We start from the raw sequence: 20,983 nt of genomic DNA, 5'->3' as shown, positions 1-20,983 counted from the left end.
GGGAAAGAGCAGGTGGCATCTTGTATGTGAATATGAAATCTGTCCTCCTAGATAAAATGCAGAGGTTGCTTCCAGGCTGAGAGGAATATATTTTGGGAAGGAAAGAAGGAAGGAAGGAATTGCCTTTTTTCCATTACAGGAGACTATAAATGTAACCGTTGTGCAGTAGTGCTTTTTAGGTTGCTCTGGCTGGAAATTAGGTTACTGTATTTAACACGTATTAGTGCTTCTTTTAATGGAGTTCCTTGTAACCTTTTTTGTTTTCCAGCTCCTTGCAAGTGTTCACTAATAGCACAGCGAGCAGAACTCTGTACGTCAATGAAAAACTACCAGCAAGCTCTTCATGACGCGGACGTCCTCTGCCGAAACAAACCCCACTGGCCTGCGGTACGGTTCTTGCATGTTGTAAAGAGCAAAATGAAAACTGCTTGTTCTCGGGGCTTCTCTCTGTGGTGGAGTCAGCGCTGCCGAGGGCATTGTTGGAAGAACATCGTGGCATTATCAGGGCTGGGAATGTCTACCAAAAGCTAAGTTCTTCAGAGGATGAGTCTTGGAAGGTCCTTAGCATGTCTCCAGCCAGTGGGATTTCAGTGGTGGGCAGTCGGTGATGTGGTTTTGTTTGTGCTGGTGGCTGTTGATCTGTTGGGGTTAGTGCTGCAGCGTGGCAGCAGAATCGGGTCTGTAAGGCTCTGGCAGCCCGGGATTGCCCTGCAGTTCCCTCTGGGATGGTGTGTCCCAGGCAGTAGGTGGTTTTGATGGCCTGCCAGCCAATGTGTCTTTCTGAGAAGCACCCCAGACTATTTCAGGATTATTTTTTTTTTCCCCCTTTAATACTAAGATCTCGTATCTCTTGATTCCTAGCTGCGTCATGGTGATTCATAGAGGGGGTTGGGATTTTTTTTCATAACGAGAGGAGGTGCTACAAGGAACACTGGTTCGTGGGCAGTCTGAAGCAAGCATCAGAAATAATGCGCGAGAGTAATGGAAAAAGCACGTGGTGCCTGTTGTTACCACTGGTTGCCTGAGGCTAGACTGGATGTCCAACAGCTCGCCCCACCTAGGATTACACCTTCAGTCAGTCCCTCACCCATCAGTAGCAAAACTGCAGCACAGGTTTGACCAGATAAAGCCCCTGGGTGCTACCTGGAGAGAGGGTAGGATTTTAGGCAGGCCTTGGCTTTCCTGCAAAGACTAGGGAGGTGCTGCGTGAACCCCTCGGCTGCCTGCCTCAGCACGGAGGGGTGCAGCTAGCTCTCCGTTTCCAGCTGGGGAAGATGTGGGGCAAGCGGAGGGGTGCTGTCTGAAGCATCTAGTTTCTGCCAAATTAGATACTTGTCTCTGAAGGCTATCTGTTCTTGTCACCCATTAAAACCTTTCTTATTTGAAGGCAGATCATAATCTTCCCCTCGCCTCCAATTTGCCTTTCTGTCTAGGATCATTTCTCATCAAGTCAGGAATCCATCTCGGGTGGCATTGGCTGGGTTTCTGTGCAGAGGGAGAAATATGAATTACGCACGTTCAAATGTTTTCTTGAAGTGTCTTCTCTGTTTGCCTTGAATCCATGGAAATGTGATGCATGTCAGTCGTAGGCGGATAAAGATTTCATTAATCACATCTCTGAAGAATGCTAACTGAAAATGAAATTTGTCATCATGGCATAACCAGCAGTGTCACAGACACATTTCACTTGTGCTTGCGTGTGTGTGTGAGAACTTCCACGTAAGCTGTGCTGATCCAGAATCCATGTTCTCCAGGAATTCTGGGCATCTGCTTTGTTTTGTATCTTGCGGCATCTCATCCAGTGGCAGAGATTAGCTCAAACATGCACTGTGTAGTTAAAAAAAAAAAAATTGACCATAAAATTAAACTCGTTCTGGGAGTAGCTCCTGGGAGCCAGGTGTTCACCTACCAGTACCTTTTGGTTTATTGGTAACTGAAATGTAATGGCTCGCTGAGTTACTGGTGAAGCTCTTGGGTCCACTGTAGTCATTAGAGCAATAGACAAGTTGGTTTCTTTTCAGTTACTATGAAAACCAGGTCCTTGGACTCTCTGAAGTAGGGAGAAGTTTCCAGTTGTACTTTTATGTGGCGGATAGAAGCGGATGCCCTCCTGCCTGGATCCTGCCTGCTGCACAAGGTCCTGCCTGGACCTTACCCTTCGATGCGATGCTTGTCAGGGCCATGTGAAAATAGGAAAGGGAAGGTGGCAGCAGTAGTCTCTACAGTGTAGGGGCTTCTAGTCCCTGGGCCTAACTTCTGGTGTTGGATCTTCAGGTATTTTGTCCATAGGCAGCCCAGCTCAGTCCTCCCTTGCAGCTTGGACAAGGAAATTGCTCTTGTGGCCCCAAAGGACGAGGCCAAACAACCTTGTAGCCTCCCCAGTGCAGTAGAGTAATCTTGACAGCGATGTCAGGCATGTTAGGACCTCTCTAAAAAGGTTTTACAGAGGCTGTGCAAGCGTCAAGATAAGATGGTCGGGGTCAGGCCTCACAGTACCTCTCTTCTTACTGCATTCAGGAGAAGAAAAATGTATCTCACCTTGAGAGATTTGTGTGTACTGAGACTTCTTGTTCAGGTCACCAAATGATGTACATTAATTAACCTGTCCTACACAGTGCCTGTTACTTGCTTTTGGTACAAGCCCCCTTCTTCCCAACAGTAGAAAGGTAAAGATCTTAATGGGCCTCAGCTTGAAGGACTATGTTGAAAGAGTGAGGGAGGTACCTGCTCAGGAAGATTATGTGATACCGGCCCTTTTGGCATTAGTATGAAGAATAGAAAAGTGTATCTGCTTATCTAACCAGTTTTCACCAGACTAGTGAAAACTGTACTTTTAGCACAGATAGTCATGTGGATCAGAGGTGGCCTTGCAGAGCACACTTCTGTCTAATAAGCAAGAGGCAAATGTTTAAATGCACACTTAGTTTCATTCCATCATTAAGGAAGTAATAGTCAGATTTGAACTGCAAATTGATATCCATGGGGAAATTCAGAGGTGAGGCATTCCTCTCCTGCTACTAGTAACAAGTAGGACTTGTCTCCAGGCTGACTACCCTACCTGTTGGCCATGGATGTGGCCACTCTAGGACATGGGAGAGGTAGGAGAGGCTAAAAGGTTTCAGGTTAAGAGTTGGTATAAGTTGTCCCCAATAATGTTGTTGGTCTTCTCTAGCCAAATAAAAGGTGAAAAATCATGTCTGTCCTGGTAAGACACCCAGGAGAAGTGAGAGTGTCCTGAACCTAAAATCTTTTGCTCCCTCAGCTGTCACCTCCAGCCTGCCTGTGCCACTGCCTTTCCCATGCAGCTTCATTACTGTTAAGTTTGCCCTGGTATGTGAAACCGTTCTCTGGGGTATCAAGCCCTGTGGGATATGTAGTAGTCTCGGTCCCTGGGGAGACAAATACCCCTCCTCATTCTGCAGCAGGTCCCCCCTGAGGAAAGGAGCGGTGTCTTTGGCAGGGGGTGATGCAGCAGTGGGTTCCTGGGGGATCTTCTTTCAGCAAAAGGGACTGACTTTCCTTCAGTTATGTGGGTCAAAGAGGTTGTTACCCAAAAAGCGTCTTATTCTTCACTTGCAGAATGGCGTGAACTTCCAAGTTTGTTTGCTGGATTCTTGCTGCCACTTCAGAAGTGATCTCTAGATTTGTACGTTTCCTTTGTGTGAACAGGGCCATTATGTGAAAGCGAAAGCTCTTTCTGGATTGGAAAGGACTGAGGAAGCATTGAAGGAGTTTCTCTATTGTGTTGCCTTAAATCCTGAATGGAGCTCAATGAAGAAAGAAGCCCAAAAGGTATAAAATGTATTTACTGGCCACTTCTTGGCCATCACGCTGCTCTTAACTCTTGCACCTAAGTAAAATTCTTGTTATTTCAGGTGATAGTAAATAGTCAAAGGATAATTTGATTCAGTAGTTTCTCCAATAAACCTTACTAGCATTATGGTGTGCGAGGCACCTCTTGGGTTTGGTTGATGCCTCAACCAGAGGGATTATATATTTGTGGATTCCACTGCAAATCTGTAGGTCTGGCTGCTGCTGTTTGCAGATTACACTTGCAGTATGTCAGTTGGATTTGAGTACATCTGGATTTCCTAGGCTCGAGGCTGCTAATTTTAGTGCCCATCAGAAAACCACTTCTAAGTGGGAAGTGGCAGAGGGTTGAGAAGGGGGAGCTGTGTGTCTGCCCTGTCCTGGAAAAAACCTGCTGTCTTTGTAGCAGTTTGTATAACTTCCCATAAGGGACACACTTACTGCTAACCAACGATTGTCAGGTTCTCCATGACCGTCCATACAGGCACCTTTTTATAAAAAGAAATGGGGATTCAGCAAGGCGCTTGGTGGGGACTGGTGAGAGGGGGAACAGGCTCTAGACAGCTTTTAGCTGGTGGTGAAATCTGCTTGAGGGTAGAGGAGATGGATGCAGAGTTTGAGGAGAACTGAAACACATCCCTGTTAACCAGTTTTGGTAGGAGAGCAGGTCTGAAGACTTCTGGAGGCAGGGGTCTGAGGGTCAGAGTGGAGAGGGGTGGAGGCAGGAGAAGGATGCAACAGACTGCCGCCCCGGGGTGCTCCTGAGGAGCAGAGGCCTTCGGGGAGGGAGGTGGACGCCAGAAGAGCACCTTGGGATTGTCTGTGGTTGTGGAGACTGCCATTGAAGTTTCCTGTGGGCATTGGGAATGCAGGATGTCCTGGTTGTTGCAAGCTTCTTGGCATCCAGAGGCTGTGAAGTTTGTGTATCTGTGTTCGTACAAACATAAAAATCTGTGTTGTAATTATTATTATTTTTTCTTTTTTTTTTTCCTCTCTAATTGACTAGATAATGTGTGAGATGTTTTTCCCAGCCTTTGAAAATGTGCATGATAGTCTAACAGCACCTTTCTCTAGTCGAACGTCCCATACAAGATTGAAACCTGCATTTCTGAGTAGCATAAACACACAGTCAGCTGCAGAAGATAGCTCTATTGCTGGGTCCTCAAAGGTAAAGTAAAAAGCATTCAACATAAAAATACCGAAAGTAACACAAGGATCTGTCTGATCTGTGTGACATTGTCTTTGTCTGCACTTACTTTCATGGTAAGCCTGTTTTCTCCATTGCTGTTGGATCTCTTGTTGGGATGTATTTCTTCAGAAAAATAGAATGAAACTCTTTCTTCAGAAAACGATGTGGTATCTTCACGTGGGAGTTGATTATATTTATGGGGTTTTTCCCCTCTGTGCTTTTTATGCACTCAGGGACATAGTTTCTAGAGACGGGAGCTGTAGGGAGAGAAGTGTCCCTATTTCATGCAACTGGAGAGTGGCCTTCTTTGATATGGACGTTTCTCCCTTGCTAAGCTCATTGTAGGGACATTGATCTATTGCTGATGTATACAACTAATAGGGAAAAAACAAAGCAATATTGTCTCATGCTGTATATAACTGTTCTTAATTTTTTTAGGATACTGTGTTCAGATTAACAAAAACCCCGTCCCAAGAATCTGATATATTTAGAAGTACCGATTCTCCTGTTTCCCATCATGTTCTGGATCTCTATTTTGAAGACAACAAGAAATCTTTGGGAGCTATTCTCTCCAGTTTACCTGGGGTTGGCTTAAAAAGAAAGCTGTCCAGTGATATGAGGGATTTACAAAGCTTGGATGTCCCCAATAAGATTCCTAAAAAAGGTTTGTGTTGTGGCTTAGAAAGGGGATTTCTTCTGCACATGCTTAAAAATGATAAACTACTTTTTTCCTCCTCCCTTTTCATAGGTTCCCTACAGGGACTGGAATAATATTTTGTTGTCTGGTGTGTCTGTTTCTGCTGTAACAGCCTATTTACCTTATTCCAGAGCAGTTTCAATTCATTCAATGAACACTCTATTTTTCTTTCTCAAATGGGCCATTTCCAGTGTGTAATCCACTAACAGTTTAGTCTTTGTGTTGCTGGTGCCATTTCCATTTTCTAGGTCTCAGAGGTATAGCTGAACTTCATTGTCTTTCTATATGAAGGAAAGATGCAGTAAGCCTGGAAACTAATCTTTAACTGGCACCAGAAGCAGTCACATGCAACTTTACATGAAATTTTGCAGGCAAACAAAGAAGCCTTTTGAAGGGTAATAAGCCCCCCCAGTTTTCTGTCACTTGATAGCTGTTCTTACAATTGGTATGCTTCTCAAGCTTCTAACAAAGACCTCCAAAGTGTTTTTAGTACCCTGGGATAAAAATGCTGAAGGCAATATATTGCACTAGGTAGTGAAACAGTTGGTTAAAAGGGGCTTTTAAAATGCTGCTATATTAGTGTGCATTTTTTTCTCTTAAAAGAAAAAAACCACCACCTTCTTGACAAATCTGACTTCTGCCTTGAAATATTAAAGTCTTCAAGTGCTGTTGTCTGTCTGCCACCTCTGCAAATGATCAATGTATGGCCAGTTTCTGATCACGTTGCTGTGAAGGGAAAAACCCTGTACTTGCCTGTGAACTGCAGACTCAGTAAATAGATTGTGAAATCTGACCCGCCTGTATCTTCACCGCGAAGGCCAGAGATCACATTTTACCCATAACCATTAATTTCTGGTCTGTGCTAGATCCCGATGCCATATTACTATGTGCAGAATTAACACAGTTAGATTCTGGCTATTACTAAATGCTAACATGCGAGATGTAGGTTAAAGATAACGCTGTTTTTCTTCGTAGACCACACAACACCGGTGCCCTCTCCCCTATCCTGTCTGTGCTCAAGATAAACCAGATGCTGAGCATAAGTTACCCTTCAACAAAACATCCTAGTGTTTTAACCTAACGTAAAAAGCTGAACTTTTTTTTTTTTTTTAAAAACGGTCGAGAATTTAGGACGTGGAGGCAGCATTCATGGCTCTGTTGCAATTCATCACTGAGCAACAAAGGTGCAGATTGTAAAAGAAGTTGCAGAATCTGCTTGTATAAGTATCATCAGAAGCTCGAGCTGATAGCTCTTGAGCTTAAATGCTGCTGCTGTGAAGTTTGAAGCCCATACCCTTTAAGTGTGTTAACTACAGGGATACGTACCACCCCCAAAAAAACAGGGTGGGCACAATTTAAGTGAATTGTTCTGTCTCAGTGTTTGTAGAGTGATGAGCTAGTGAAATCAGTATTAGCTAATTGCAGCTCCAGTAGTCCTTAAACTTTAAGCTGTCTGAAACATGGGATTTCCACAGCAGCCTAGTCTAGAAGAACATAGGCTTTTTTATACTCGTAAGAAAAATTACCCCTGCTGAGAAATCTATAATAAACACTGATGAAATAGTTTGACTGTGTGTAAACAAATTAAATTCTGGACTTAATGTACTTTAAAACATCTGGCCTGGCTGATGTGGGAGTGGTGATGGTGGTGGGAAAGCAATAGCAGAGTATTTTGAAAATTAGACTTTAAAAAAAACCAAAACCAACCGTTTTTGGAGAAGCAAATCATGGGTATTCAGCTCTAAAGTGCTTTCTCTGGCCATAGACATCATCCTCTGCTCTCCAGAAGATTTCCTGCCAGAAAGTCTAAAACTTAGATGGAAAATATGTTTGTTTGGAACAAAACTTCAAAAAAGAAAGGAGAGAAATTAGGTTCTTTATGGAAAAACAACTTAAACAGCATCTGAAATTGCAGTAATACTTAAATATTTACTATAATCATCTTCATACATACGTAGATGCAGATGTTTTACCTGAAAACACCGCCGTCACTTCAAGTGAAATACCAACAACTCTGGTGGATGCGTCGGACTTTGAGTGTTCCCTCTGCATGAGGTACGACCGCATTGACCTGGGATTAAGATCGGAAAGGCTTTCTAGCTTTTGCAAAAAGTTTTCATGGTGTCGGAAGGGAAACCTGGCAGAGAATGTCTAAATCATTGCTCTGTTCCTTTTTCCCGAACCTTGCATCTGGTGAATCTTTACAGATGCGGTTTTCTCCTTTATGCATGGTTTTCTCCGTTGTTTACCACTTCTAAAAACGAAAACCTTTTTTATATCCTTAAATAAAACTGTCACCTGTGATTTATACAAAAGCAGGAAAGGAAGAGGTGGCTAGATCTAGTCACTCCTTTCCACAGGTTGGGAATCTGCATTGTTTATGTTGGCAGCTTAGCTTTTTTGTTCCGTGTTTTCATGTTCAGGTTGTTCTACGAACCTGTTACCACTCCCTGTGGTCACACCTTTTGCCTCAAATGCCTTGAGCGTTGCCTTGACCATAATCCGCATTGCCCACTCTGCAAAGAAAAACTGTCAGAAGTAAGTATGTCCTTGTCCCAATTAACAAAAAAATACAAAGCTGTGTTCTTCTGAAAGCATGTGTGTGGGGATTTTCTGGGCTCTACTCGCAGACCAGAACAACACAGTAGTACCCATAGCATCAAGCTGTCCACAGACCTCATTTGCTCCAGAGTATATTTTGTCATTCCTTGGAAGACACGCGTGGTTTGCTCGTGCTGAAAGGAATTGAGGATTCCAGTGTCACGTCAGGCTCATGCCTGGGGAGTCCCAACCATAGCCCTATTCCTACCACCTCTCCAGTCTGTAGCTGTATCTGCGGTGAGCGAAGAATGGTCACTCCTTGGCCAAAACTTCTGCTCCAGAAGACATAATGTGTCTCGTATGTGGAGTACTTCTTGGGGAGCAGTAACCTGGCAGCTCTAGGTGAAAATAATACACGTATCTTCCGCAAAAGCGAGGAGGGACTGCCTTTTCTTGATGGTAGTACAACTTCTGCCAAAAAAAGGGCACGGAATTATAGTTAAATGGGCACTGGAGTGAACCTCGTATCCTAAAGTGGAAGTTTTGATACCTGAAGGCTGGAAAGGAGGAGGAATCGGTACAATCCTGAACTAACATGCTGTTTGGCCTTAGGAAAGGGGATGGGTTGGGAGGAAGAGATGTTACCTGACTTCTCGTTGTCAGACTTAGGAGTTGACTCTTCCTTGCAGTTTCTGGCAAGCAGAACTTACAAGAAGACCGTCCTTACAGAAGAACTGATAGTCCGTTACTTGCCAGAGGAATTATCTGAAAGGAAGAAAGTTTATGAGGAAGAAATGAAGGAATTGTCAAAGTAGGCTTTCATTTCACTACTGACAGCTGTTACATAAATGTATTTTTAATCTAAATTACTTGAAGAAGTTTCATTTGCTTATGAAAATGCACAAATGAATGAATTTGTAAATGAACCTGCCAGATGCTTTGTATTTTTCAACATGTTTGTTGCAGATAAACAAGAAACAATATGCTTGAATGGTAGAGAGGCACAACAATATTCTTAAAATAAAGATAATTGCTTTTTCCTCTGAAACAGTATTATAGCTTTAAAAGTTACAATGGGGGTTTTCTGGGAGTAGAAGTCCAATTATAAGTGGGTTATAGTTCAGGTCAGGAGAAGTTCGAGAGTTCAGTGTTGTCAGTGACTTGTGGATTTTACGCTACAACTCAGCTAAAAAGAAAAATAAAACATGCAATTAAGCCTGAAAAAGTAATATAAGGATTAGCGGGCTTCTTCAAAATTAAAGGGCTTTACTGAGCTTGGGAATCCTCTACCACCTTGCTTTGTACGTGGTTAGTTCTTAGGTACTATATTACTGTAAAAAGTTATCACCAAAATCTTGCTACTTGTATTTAAGTATTGATATACACACATTTGAGAAATTGGTTATTATTTCCTGACTTTTCTTCTATTAAAGTAGATTAGAGGGATTGTTTCTTTAATGTGCTAACAGAAGGAGTCCTGAAATATGTTTGTCATGAAAAAATGACAAACTTCGACCAGATACACATTTACAAAGAATGAGTCTAAAGAAATCACTGGACTCAGTGTCGTATTAAGGGTTTATGCTGAATATAGCAGTACCCAGAAAAAAGCTGATTTTTTTTTTTTTAACAATTATCTTACAGTTTGAATAAAGATGTTCCCATCTTCGTATGTACCATGGCCTTTCCTACCATCCCTTGCCCACTCCATGTCTTTGAACCTCGTTACCGTCTAATGATAAGAAGATGCATGGAAACTGGTACCAAGCAGTTTGGCATGTGCTTAGCTGACGAATTAAAAGGGTAAGGAGATGAGCTGAGAATGTCCTGTTGTTGCGGAGGCTGTTGTGACGCTAATGGAGTACTACAGCACAGTATACTTGTCTCCCCAAACCACTGCGGTTCCTTCCAGTCCTGTATGAACCAGTACAGAAGTGGCTGGCTTTTCAGTTTCATATATTAAACATTCCTTTTAACACAAAGATGTAATTTTTATTGCTCCCCTGTTGGACGGATAGTAAGGATACAACTCATCCTGCTACTACAGGCTACAAAAATAGCACTTAATTGTCTGTGTGGTTGGAAAGCTTTCTAGCCTGTTTGTTGTAGTGAAAGCCGACTGTCGGGATGAGGTTGCTCCTCTGCCTGCTCAGTTTTAAAAAACAAAAATAATATTAAAAAAAAAAAATCCAAACCTTGCATAGTTTTCCTGCATAGGTGATAGCATTTGAATGAGACAAAGTATACCCTTGACTGAGAAGCCTGTTCTGCTACTGAACGTTGAATTTTGATGTTTGTCTTTACTGCTGTGTTGCAATGTCTAAACTATCTGCAGTGAGTGGGTTACATTGTCTTTCTATAGGATCTTACCTTTAATTCATTTTTGTGAATTCTGACACTGGTGTGTTTCCAGCTCCGTGTGTGGAGACTGAATACTAATCATTAGATGAAAACCTTCAGGTTTTTAAGTCCTTTATAGATAATATTTTTTGGGGTGAAGGGGATAAGAAGGTGCTTATGGAAAAAAATGAGGTGGTCTTAAGGAAGGTCTATCTTACAAGATGTAATAGATAGTTGCTGACTTCAGAAGATGCGTTGGAGTGATGCAGACTGTAGAATGGATGACCAGTGTGGGAATATTTAAGAACACATTAGACAGGCATCCTCAGGAGCAGCATTTTTGTAGGTGATCATCACTGGAGCTGAGAGGAGGGCACTCATACTGGGACTTGGCAGCCTTTCCTTGTCCAGTTTTTTCCTCCCAGACTGGACGGTAAGAACACAGGAGATGCTACAGCTTCCAGTCAGCTCTGGTTGTGCTTCGTGCCATTTGGCACGCTGTCGGTGCTGCGCTCAGTGGAGTTCGGGCTCCATCAGCAGCCGATACTCCACAGTCCTACCAGGCCTGTTACCAATTTTCTGGAAGCAAATACTTGTAAGAGTGAGGATGAAATGGCCCTAGGTGATAACTCCCTACATCTGTGAAGGCTTGTGGAAGACCCAAACTTATTTGTAGTCAGGTCTAATACGGAGGGCCAAGGGGTTACAATCCCAAAAACACCTGAGTTGATTTATTAAATAGTGTCATAAAGGGTGTTTTAAAATGCAACCAGTACGGTTAGATTTTATGTCCTGTCTGTTTTGAGTTACTGAAATAATTAAACTTTTTAAGCGTGGTAACTTCTACTTAAGTCAAACACTGAATTGCAGGAAGCCTTCATCTGTAGACACCTGGCAGGCTGTTGTAGCTTCTTACACAAGTAAAGAAGTTCTTTTGTTTATTCAAAATTGTGAAATCAACTGGGAATAGAAAAAGTGGGGAAACTTGTTTTGCCTCATCTACTAAGACATGGATATGGAAGGCTGAGATTCATACCTCCCTTGAAAAACACAGTGACAAGACAAGTTCAATTCATCACCTTGCTCTGTTTTATTTCTCCACTCTAAATTAAAACTGGCAGAAGAATTGTTTATAAACTTCTAATGTGTCAGTACATTTTATACCCTTCTCTAGGTGCTTTCTTGTCTCTCTTTGATTAAAGTCACTTTCTATCCAAAAGTAACTCCCAAAGAATGACCAAAAAAACCCCATCACTTATACATTATTTTCTAAACTTGGTATGAATGTCACTAAAATCCTTAATTTTAAAAATTGTTATGTAGCTGTTTAGGTAGTGTTTAGTCTAATATTGCTATAATGAACTCGCTTGTAATCACATTGTAGAGCACCAGGGTTTAGCTGTGTGCAGCTGTGCTCTTCTTGCTCTTCTTTGTTTTGTACAATGGCCGGGAGAGAACAGTTGTTCACCTTTTTTTTCCCCTCCCAAAACCATGATTTCTGGTAGAGTAGAAACAGGGCTCATTTCCCCACAGCGTCGCTGTTTCTTCATCACGCTGATTTAAGAAATGGCCAAGCCCTGGCAAAACAAGCATTTCCCTGATGAAACATTTATCAGACCCTGCAGGGATTTGATACCTTGGGATGAGACCAGATACAGTGCATTCTCCTGGTTAGCAGTAGGCCGAGGTACAGAGCTGCAAATGCTGGCAGATGAGCACATCATGGTGAAGAGTCATTGTGCAGTCAGCCTCCCTAGTGAACTCGCTGCTGCACAACTGTAGAGTAGGTAAGCCCGATAATGTTCAGTAAAAATTTATTGCATGCTTGTTTCCAGGATGTGATTAAACCCTGTACCTACTTCAAATATAACAGATACAAATGTGCTTTTGTAAAGGTTTTTTGGTTTTTTTTGCTTTTGGCTTGTTTGGATTTTTTTTTAACTTAAAGGATACAAACGCAAGAAAAATCTTGCTATATAGAAACCTTTTCCTTCTAAAGCCTGTAATCAGCTGCTTACAGCTCTGAGCAGGGCGATAGCCCTCCAGCCCTGCATTTGTTCCTCAGTTTCTGGACTTCTTTATGGTATCTTTACCCGTCTTGTTTTCTTTGCAAATCAGGCGTATTTGCCATCAGCAGCTGGCAGGCTCCCAGCATGAAACATGCTCCATTTAGTTTCCTGTCCCTTTCCACCCCCCCAAATATTTACACTCCGAAAATGCTGCTACCCTGGACCTCTGAGGGAAGGCAGAAAGGGTGGGGGTTGTGTGGCTTATGTGAATAAGCAGAAATGTATTGTCACCAAAGCAGGATCCTCTTTCAAATAAAAAGTAGTGAATTAGGCCCAGTATTTGTCCTGATGTGTATAAACACTTGTTGATGACTTCCACTTTTATGCCCTTCTGTCATTTCAGATTTGCAGATCATGGCTGTATATTAGAGATCAGGGACGTAAAGTTTTTTCCTGATGGGCGCTCAGTTGTTGATACAGTTGGTGTCCGTCGTTTTAGGGTCTTAAGCCATGGCCAGCGAGATGGATATAACACAGCAAACATCGAGTATCTTGAAGATAAAAAGGTGATCTATGGTGCAAAGTTATTCATACCCATGTATTGCTGGATTCACTTAAATAGCTTTTCCTTGTTGCATTTCAAGCTAGCTGTGCCTTATTTTTAAACCAATATAATTATAAATACTAAAGCTCTATTTTGAAAACCATGGAACAAAGTTTGTCTCTTCCTTCCCTTTCTTCCTTTCTGCCCTTATAATTATCTCTGCTTGAAGTGTTGCACTCCCTTCATGGATCTCAAAGTAGCTTCTGAGACTCAGGTGCTGAGGTCTGTCATGATGTATAATGGAGGTCAGTTTTAAAACTGGTACGGACTTGAAACCTTCTAAGAACACATGCCCCTGTTGTTAGAGAACTGACTATTCTCTTCTTACACTGAACAGACAGTTGGCAGACTTCCTATGACCTCCAAGCTCTGGTTTACAGAACAGGCCCTCAGACAAATGTGGGTGTCCGCTCTTAAATTGAGATCTTAGTGACATGTAGTTAACCATGCCTGTACAAGCATCCATCAGAGCTGGCTGAGAGTAGAGAAATGCAGAGAGGGGAGTAGTTTTTAAAAACAAGTCCTCTTACAAAACCTGTGTCAAGTGAGGTGCTTGTGATGGGTGTTGGCCAAAGGGTGGATTTTTGGTCATGCTTACTGATGACTTCCTGGATCAGCTCTAGAGCATGTCTATAAATCCCTGATCCCTCTTAACACTGCGTTTAGTAGTAATCTCATGCCAGTTGATGAAGTCCAGTCCAGTCATATAGCTCTTCAGCACGCTTTCATAGTTGAAGTGCAAGTCTGTAAAGTCTTAGTAGGGCTTTCCTAACCTTTGCAGGGTGATGCAGTTGTTCGCCAGGACAGGAAGGGCAGATCGCATGGAGGTGCCTCCCCCTGCGAAAGGTCGGAGTAGGTAGTCTGCTCAGAGTGAGGGCTCTGCCGTGTTTAAATCCCCAGTGAGGGCGGTGGAACACAGGTGTCCAGGCATTGTTTGTAGATGGTGCTAGAGACCCACCTCTTCATAATTAGGGTGAGATTTACCTTGTCTCACTTGAGAGGCTGACGTCTGTGTTCAGCACCCTACGTTCATGTTATATCTGATGGTGAGAAATCTCAGTCCAAAGCTGTCTAATTTATCTGCTCTGTCTTAGATACCTACCTTAAGCTGAGATTAATTGCCCTCTAGAGCTGTTTCTCCTTGACTGTGAAGGGCATCCAGAGCAGCTAGCTCAGATATGCATCTGAGTAGCACAGGTGAATCACACCATTGGCGTGTACAGATTACAGGAAAAAAAAAACCACCCACCCCAAATCAAAAAAAAAAAACCCCAAACAAAAAAACAAATCACCAATTTGTAGTGAGTTTTGCTTATGCTTTTTTCTTTTCCCTAATGGTTAATAGTCAGGCCTGTGCAATGAAAGCGCTCTTTGCCTCAGCGAGGGTCTTTTTATATGGCCGTTCCTGATATTGGGAAAGCATTCGCTTTCCCTGCTTCCTGCCTGCTCAGGTGTCTGCCCTCCTCCTCCTCCTCCTCCTCCTCCTCCTTGGCTTAACACTTCTATAAAATACTGCTGATCTCTAAATGCCATAGACCCCCTGACTCTGTGCTCGGTGTCAGTAGCGTTTCTTTTGTTTTGCCAGACAATGTAAGAATGTTCAGAGGTCCTTCTGTGACAGGGAGTCTAGCTTGTGGGTTTGAGATGATGAATATGGTGTCCCGGGATTAGAGGGCAGATTCTTCTGTTGTGCCATAGGAATGGCTATTAACAAGGCAGTAACTGCTCCAAGAAATGTCACTTCAGAACACCTAGGGGAGGGTAAAAAGACTCCAGCATCACAGGTTTGAAATCTGAGACTTGAGTACAGTTTGCTTAGATAAGGACATTCGAACAGCTGTAGTCACTGCATTATTGTGCTTCGCTTGCTTCTGGGGAAGCGTATGGACTCCACGGTATCAAACCTTTTTTTGTTCCATCTCCCTTCTTTTAACAATAAGGTTGAAGGACCGGAATATGAAGAACTTGTCCGCCTTCATGACTCGGTTTATGATCAAGCCGTTGCCTGGTTTACTTCTCTTAAAGACAATATGAAAGTGCAAATTCTCAATCATTTTGGGTCCATGCCAGGAAAAGAGCCAGAGCCACAGGTAATAAAACCTACCTACTTATGCATCCTTATTCTACGTGTAATTTTTACACAAGACTATTTTCTGACTGGTTTTTGCTGTGTTTTTGTGCATTCTAAGCTCTTCTTATTTACCCAATTTTGGCCTATTAGCGTGAAACATGGAAAACAATTAATCAATGGAAAACAATATATCAGTGTAAACTGATACCTGAAGACATCAGTCTTAATGGCGTATACAGACAAGGAGAGCACCTGAAATTAAGTGTTTAGTTGCTGCTTGAACTGTTTGTTTTATGGTGTCATTCTTAGCAAATAGGAGGTGGGGAGGAAGGTGGTGTTCTTCATGGGGCAGTGCTGGTGAATACATGATTGCATGTCTTTCCATCCTTTTGCAGAGCAACCCCAGTGGTCCTGCCTGGTACTGGTGGCTCTTGGCAGTGTTGCCTCTGGAAAACAGAGCTCAGCTGGCTATATTGGCTATGACCTCCCTTAAAGATCGTCTTATTGCCATCAGACGCGTACTGATATTTGTGACTCGCAAAAGACCCAGATAACATGGACTTCATTTGTGAGTGGGCACTGAAAACATCTCACGACAGTTTGTTCTGGGGGAGGGCAAAGGGGGAGGGCTTCTTTTTTGTTTTTTTAAAGATTCCTTCAAAAAGGAACAGCCCTTTCTGACTGTGTCCAGCATTCATCGATTGCATCGGTTTGTTATCCTGGGTATTCACCAAACCTTGCACTCTCTCCTGTTGTCCTGGTGAAATCTGAGCCTCTACAAAGCTGTGCTACAGTTAGAGCATAGCTGATAGATGTGGATAATTGCTTCAAAGTATACTACGATAGAGTTGATGTTTCTAGCCTGCAAGAGAGTTAAGTACTAGAATAGCACCATTCGCCTGCATGTGATTTGGATTTCCACTTGGTAGGAAAAGGAAACTGGACGGTGGATTGAAGAGGTGTTTCCTAGACTTTCTTGAAGGTAGTGAACAGAAGAGGAGTTATGCTGCCTGGCAGAAGTATGCATGAAGACTATAAACAACAGTACGCTCTGTTAGTGAATTGGTAGGCAGTCTGTCATACACCCACATCTCTCTTTTCAGAAAATAGCGGTCTGTGAGGAAAAAAAAAATTAAGCCGTTTGTGGTCAAGGCATCTGAGGATGTTTATCTGAAAGAATAATAGCTACTGAGTAAGTACACTATTTAGTAGCCTTAGGTAATCCCTCGTGTTGTGATTTATGTGTTGGAGCGGATTGAGTATGTACAAAATGTTTGGAAAGGTGTACTTTGGTTTATTTGAAAAGAAAAATCAAAGTAATCCTAGCTGGTCTTATCGCTAAATTCAAATCAAACTGGCTCCCTAAAGTATGATAAACTCTGCTGTGAAATAATGATTTCACCCCAAGTACGAGGAAAGCATGCTGCAGTTTGCTCTGAATGCCTGTTCTGCACCTGGGACCGGCGAGGATGAAACACGGGGAGGTTTCCATCTCCCTCCTGCCTGCACTGTCATGCCAACCTCCCATTACGTTGGAGTGATCTCTACTGAACATGTTTCAAACCGAAAGTATTGTAGTTTAGTACCAGTTGCTGTATGTGATGGAAATCAGTCCACAATAACACCGTGAAAAGAGGCACAAACTGAACCTATAAAGGCAAGTCTCAATGCAAGCTTAAGTCAGGTGTTAACCTTCATTTGTCTTTTTGATTATTTTTTTATGTATTGTTTTGTTAATATCTAACTTTGATAGCTATTAAATTGATCGCTTGTCAGTCAAATGATCAACATTTGCTCAACTGCCAATGAAAAAACTAACAGTGTTACCAATTCAATTGGCATAGTTTCCTATAAGTAGAACTGATACTACCAACAGGAAAAAAAAGTTGACTTGAATCTCTATGTGCTGCAAGCATAGCAAGACCAATGTAAAGACTTGTTCATGTGCAGAAGTCTGGTAAGAAGAAATGGCTGTTTACCTAAATGGTCAAAGTGCCTGGTTTCTTTTTTAGTTCTTTTGTCCTTATTTGTCAATGAAGATGTATTTAAACTTTTTTTTTTCCAATTTGCACATGAGTTCTGGAAGAAGACTGCATTAAAATGCAGTGATTAAGATATATTACCTGCTCTCTTTGGGTATTGTAGTCATAACCTGTGTGGTCTGGGAAACAAAAATACAGAGTTTTTTTCCTTTCAGCAAATCGCTACCACAAATGGTTTCTGTAACATACCCTGAATGTACTGTAACTGCCTCTACCTTGAACACGCCTTTTCTATTTAAATTGTTTGTAAGTATATTCTCTGAATTGTGAAGTGCGTAACTTACAACCAATGATGTCATAACCTCTACAGTAGCCTTCTGCAAGTTCTGCTACCATCACCAAAATACTCAGAATTCAAGTTGAATGCATTTCCTCCAGGATTTGAAGTTGATGAAGACGAAGTCACTGAAGTATAAAGGAATTGTTCTATATATGGGGGAGGAAATGTCAGAAGCCAATAGGTCTTCAGCCCACTGTCAGCTGAGCTACCGCAGGGTGGTTTCGCAAACTAATTCTCAGACCAGAAGATGGACTGTATTTGATCTCGCAATCCTTTCTGTTCAGCTTCCTGTTCTTCCCAGCCCTTTCCATGCTGTGTATTTCTTCTAGACTCACTCATCTTGCTCCTTCGTGTGTCTGGCCTAGTTTTGAGTATTACTAGCTTAGCTGCAAGGGGACGCGGATGGTATTTGTATATTGCTGGTCCCTGATCTTACGTGTGCTTAATTTTACATATAGGAGTGCGTTTAAGGAAAAAAAAAAACAAAAATCAAGGTGCTAGTTAGTGTCTTCTTGGCTTTGCCTCAGTAACTAATGTGAATATTCTTCTTTGCAAAAGTGATTTTTCAAGATATCTACTTTTGAGGTACTTCTGAGAGGAAACCCTACGGAACAAGAGAGGTTGTTTACTGCTGTTCTGTAATGTGTAAAGACACATTTTACATGGAAAGTGACATTACTGTGTTCATGAAGGCCTGCATAATTAATGGAATGATAGTTTTCGAAGAGAAAGCTGACCTGTAGAGGGATTTTTTTTTAGTCAAGGTTTAAAGCGGTTTGTGAATATTTCAGTGGCTGATGTTTTGGATAAATGATAACAACACAGGAATTGTCTGTGTATGGATGCAAATAATCGTATTAGCAGCCCAAAGCTGACATTTCTTCCAAAACATTGAATGCTGATCAAATAGCAAAGCTTTAATAAGTAAAAAAGAAATAAAAAATCACCACTGCCCTGTGGTACTTACTTTCTAAGGGAAAGTACCAATTTCATTGTTACCAAATTATCTCTGCCATATAATCTCTACAGCATCCAGTAGTACCTCATGGGAAAAGCTAGCTATCTCATTTCTCTAGAGGAAGCTTCCACGTAACGGCTGATCTACGCTTCGGTGTAACTTGTCGCCAGGGTACACGTAGAAGCATTGGAGCTGAGCTCCTGGAAGAGATAGACAGGATTCGTTGCCTTTCTAGCTCATTACACTTTTCTTGCTTGCTGTCCAAGCAAGGATGCTGGGATATATGATGAGTCTTTTCACTGTGGTGAATGTGGCCCTTCTTTATACATCGTAAAGAGGCCAAAAAAAAAAAAATCCCTCTACCTCTACACCTGTTGTTCACCTGTAAAGCTTCAAGCTACAAAATGATATATATATTTTAACCTTTTTTTGTCTTTCAGAAGCATACTAATTGTTTGCCACTGAGGCCTTTTATCTACTGTATTTTAATATGTTCATTTGATAGTCATTGAGATCTCTTTGTACTTCTAACCTGTAGATCTTGTCATGTTTCTTACTACTCCTTTTTCCTCGTTCTCCAGTCCACTTTTAAATTGATAAATAGAAAGCTGTACACTCTCTATTCCTATTACATTTTACACTAGTGGAACTGGTATTTTGGTAGCGCCTTAATTTTGCAGTTGTGAAATGATTGTATCAACTCTTATCTGGGGCTTCTGACCAGATTTAAACGAGTATGTTTAATGTAGATAAACTTGAAACCATTTTTTACTGTTTTAAAGCTAGTTATGAAATGGAGTGTGTACATATGTATAAATATAAATTATTAATCTGCACCTTTTTTGTATCTAGTAAATACAGGAGAAGTTCATGTTCTAACCACATTTGGCACTTCTTGTTGCATAAGCAAAGCCAAAACTTTTTTTAAAAATTGCAACGTTCATTTCATGTATATTTGCAATATTCATGGGAAATGTATTTAATTTATGTGATATTTGGAATAAAACAGACTGAATTTATAAGAGTGTGAGTTTATGGGAAAGCTTTATTGCTCTGTGAGGGCTAAGAGCTAGAGCTGTAGTAAATACGGTCTGAACAGTTACAAGCTGCTGATGTGCTGCTGTCAGAAGTGGGGTGATGGTTTGATTTCCCCGACAGGAGCCTAAGGGATGAGAATGGGCCCCGTGAGGTTTTAGGAAGCAAATGGCATCCCAGAAGCAGTGGTTAGATGTTGCATGGCAAAGATTTTAGCCCCGGTGAGGGAGAAGTGGGAGAGGCTGCAGAGGACGCAGCATGGTGGGGTTTGCTGGGGACCCGGGGCAGCCTGAGGAGCTGCATGTGCATGGGAGGGGCGGATTTTAAAGGGAGCAAGAGGTCTACAAAATGGGAGGGAGGTAAAGAGCCCTCAGCAGAGGTGGGAAGAGGGAGATGAACCCTTAACTCCCCTGGGGTGGGATGTGACAAAGGTGGGAGAGGGGTCATGCAGTTGGCTCTTCCTTTCGTAGCTTCTTGGATTGAGTATTTTTTAGCCCTAAGTGCGACCTGACTGGCCCCGTGGAATAAATTCTGAAAAACACTGTTACAATTAAGGACGCAAAATGCTTTATTGACTAAGCCCAGTGAAAGAAAATGCTTCCAGGGTGCTGCAAGGTGGAGGTGACGTTGCACGCCGAGCTGCTGGGCACGGCTGGCCCCGGTGCAGGGGGTGGTGGGACACTGGCCAGGCTGCTGCAGCAGCAGCGGCCAGATGCAGTTGTGGGAGGGCAAAGCCGAGCCAGATTGTGGAGAGCATATCCCATCCCTCAGCTACATCTCGCTGCCAGCAAGGCAAAACCACTCCGGAGGTATTTTTTGTAAATATTAGCATTTTTTTTTTTTCTTTTGGTGTTGGATTGACTTTGGCCTTATTTATGCTGCATTTGTGCCTGTATTCACTGAATGTTTGAGCAAACATCAGTTATAGGACTGCTCTTTTAAAAGAAGTTGCAAGTATGTGTTGGAGTACGCATATAAATGATGCTTGAGGTGTTTTGATACGCTTAGACAACAGCATTCTTTAAACATCACTCCTTTCACCAAAGGAAGGAGGTGGGGAGATGACTGATCTACCTTTCCTTTTTATTATCCAGATCCTTGCATGCCTCAAGACTTTGAGAGCAATAGAAGCAAAATAACTGCATGAAGTTAATGAATATTAATAGGATTTTTTTTCTCACCCTGCATATCCTTTGCTAGCTGATGTCGAGCCCTGGAAAGGCAGCATATCAGATTGTGCTCTTTTCCCTGCGCCTTGGAGTGATGCCATTCCTAGAGCATGGAAATCTTAGTGGGCTATTGTCCTCTTTGCATTACTTTCTGCTTCATCAAACCGGGAACCTGAAATAATGCCTCTTAATTCTGTCCAGCAGCATTTAGATTTGGACGGTCGAGCACTTGCTGGAA

The 20,983-nt window shown here is 42.2% G+C and overlaps 1 protein-coding gene across 1 annotated transcript in view; it reads left to right on the top strand.

Moving 5' to 3' along the window:
* The window catches only part of LONRF2 (LON peptidase N-terminal domain and ring finger 2), a gene marked incomplete at its 5' end in the record, with an annotated part of 16,929 nt that extends 654 nt beyond the window's left edge, over positions 1-16,275 (top strand). The window contains 11 exons of the mRNA XM_009580118.1: positions 269-387; positions 3,670-3,792; positions 4,817-4,978; positions 5,438-5,663; positions 7,655-7,751; positions 8,120-8,234; positions 8,927-9,048; positions 9,882-10,040; positions 12,990-13,152; positions 15,131-15,280; positions 15,657-16,275. Coding sequence (XP_009578413.1) covers positions 269-387; positions 3,670-3,792; positions 4,817-4,978; positions 5,438-5,663; positions 7,655-7,751; positions 8,120-8,234; positions 8,927-9,048; positions 9,882-10,040; positions 12,990-13,152; positions 15,131-15,280; positions 15,657-15,815 — 1,595 coding nt within the window. The remainder of the gene's footprint in view (positions 1-268; positions 388-3,669; positions 3,793-4,816; positions 4,979-5,437; positions 5,664-7,654; positions 7,752-8,119; positions 8,235-8,926; positions 9,049-9,881; positions 10,041-12,989; positions 13,153-15,130; positions 15,281-15,656) is intronic.
* Between the last annotated feature and the right edge of the window lie 4,708 nt (positions 16,276-20,983).

The sequence above is a fragment of the Fulmarus glacialis genome, unplaced genomic scaffold (genome assembly GCF_000690835.1).
Source record: "Fulmarus glacialis isolate BGI_N327 unplaced genomic scaffold, ASM69083v1 scaffold7816, whole genome shotgun sequence".
Taxonomy (NCBI): domain Eukaryota; kingdom Metazoa; phylum Chordata; class Aves; order Procellariiformes; family Procellariidae; genus Fulmarus; species Fulmarus glacialis.
This window is presented reverse-complemented; position numbering and strand designations above follow the sequence as displayed.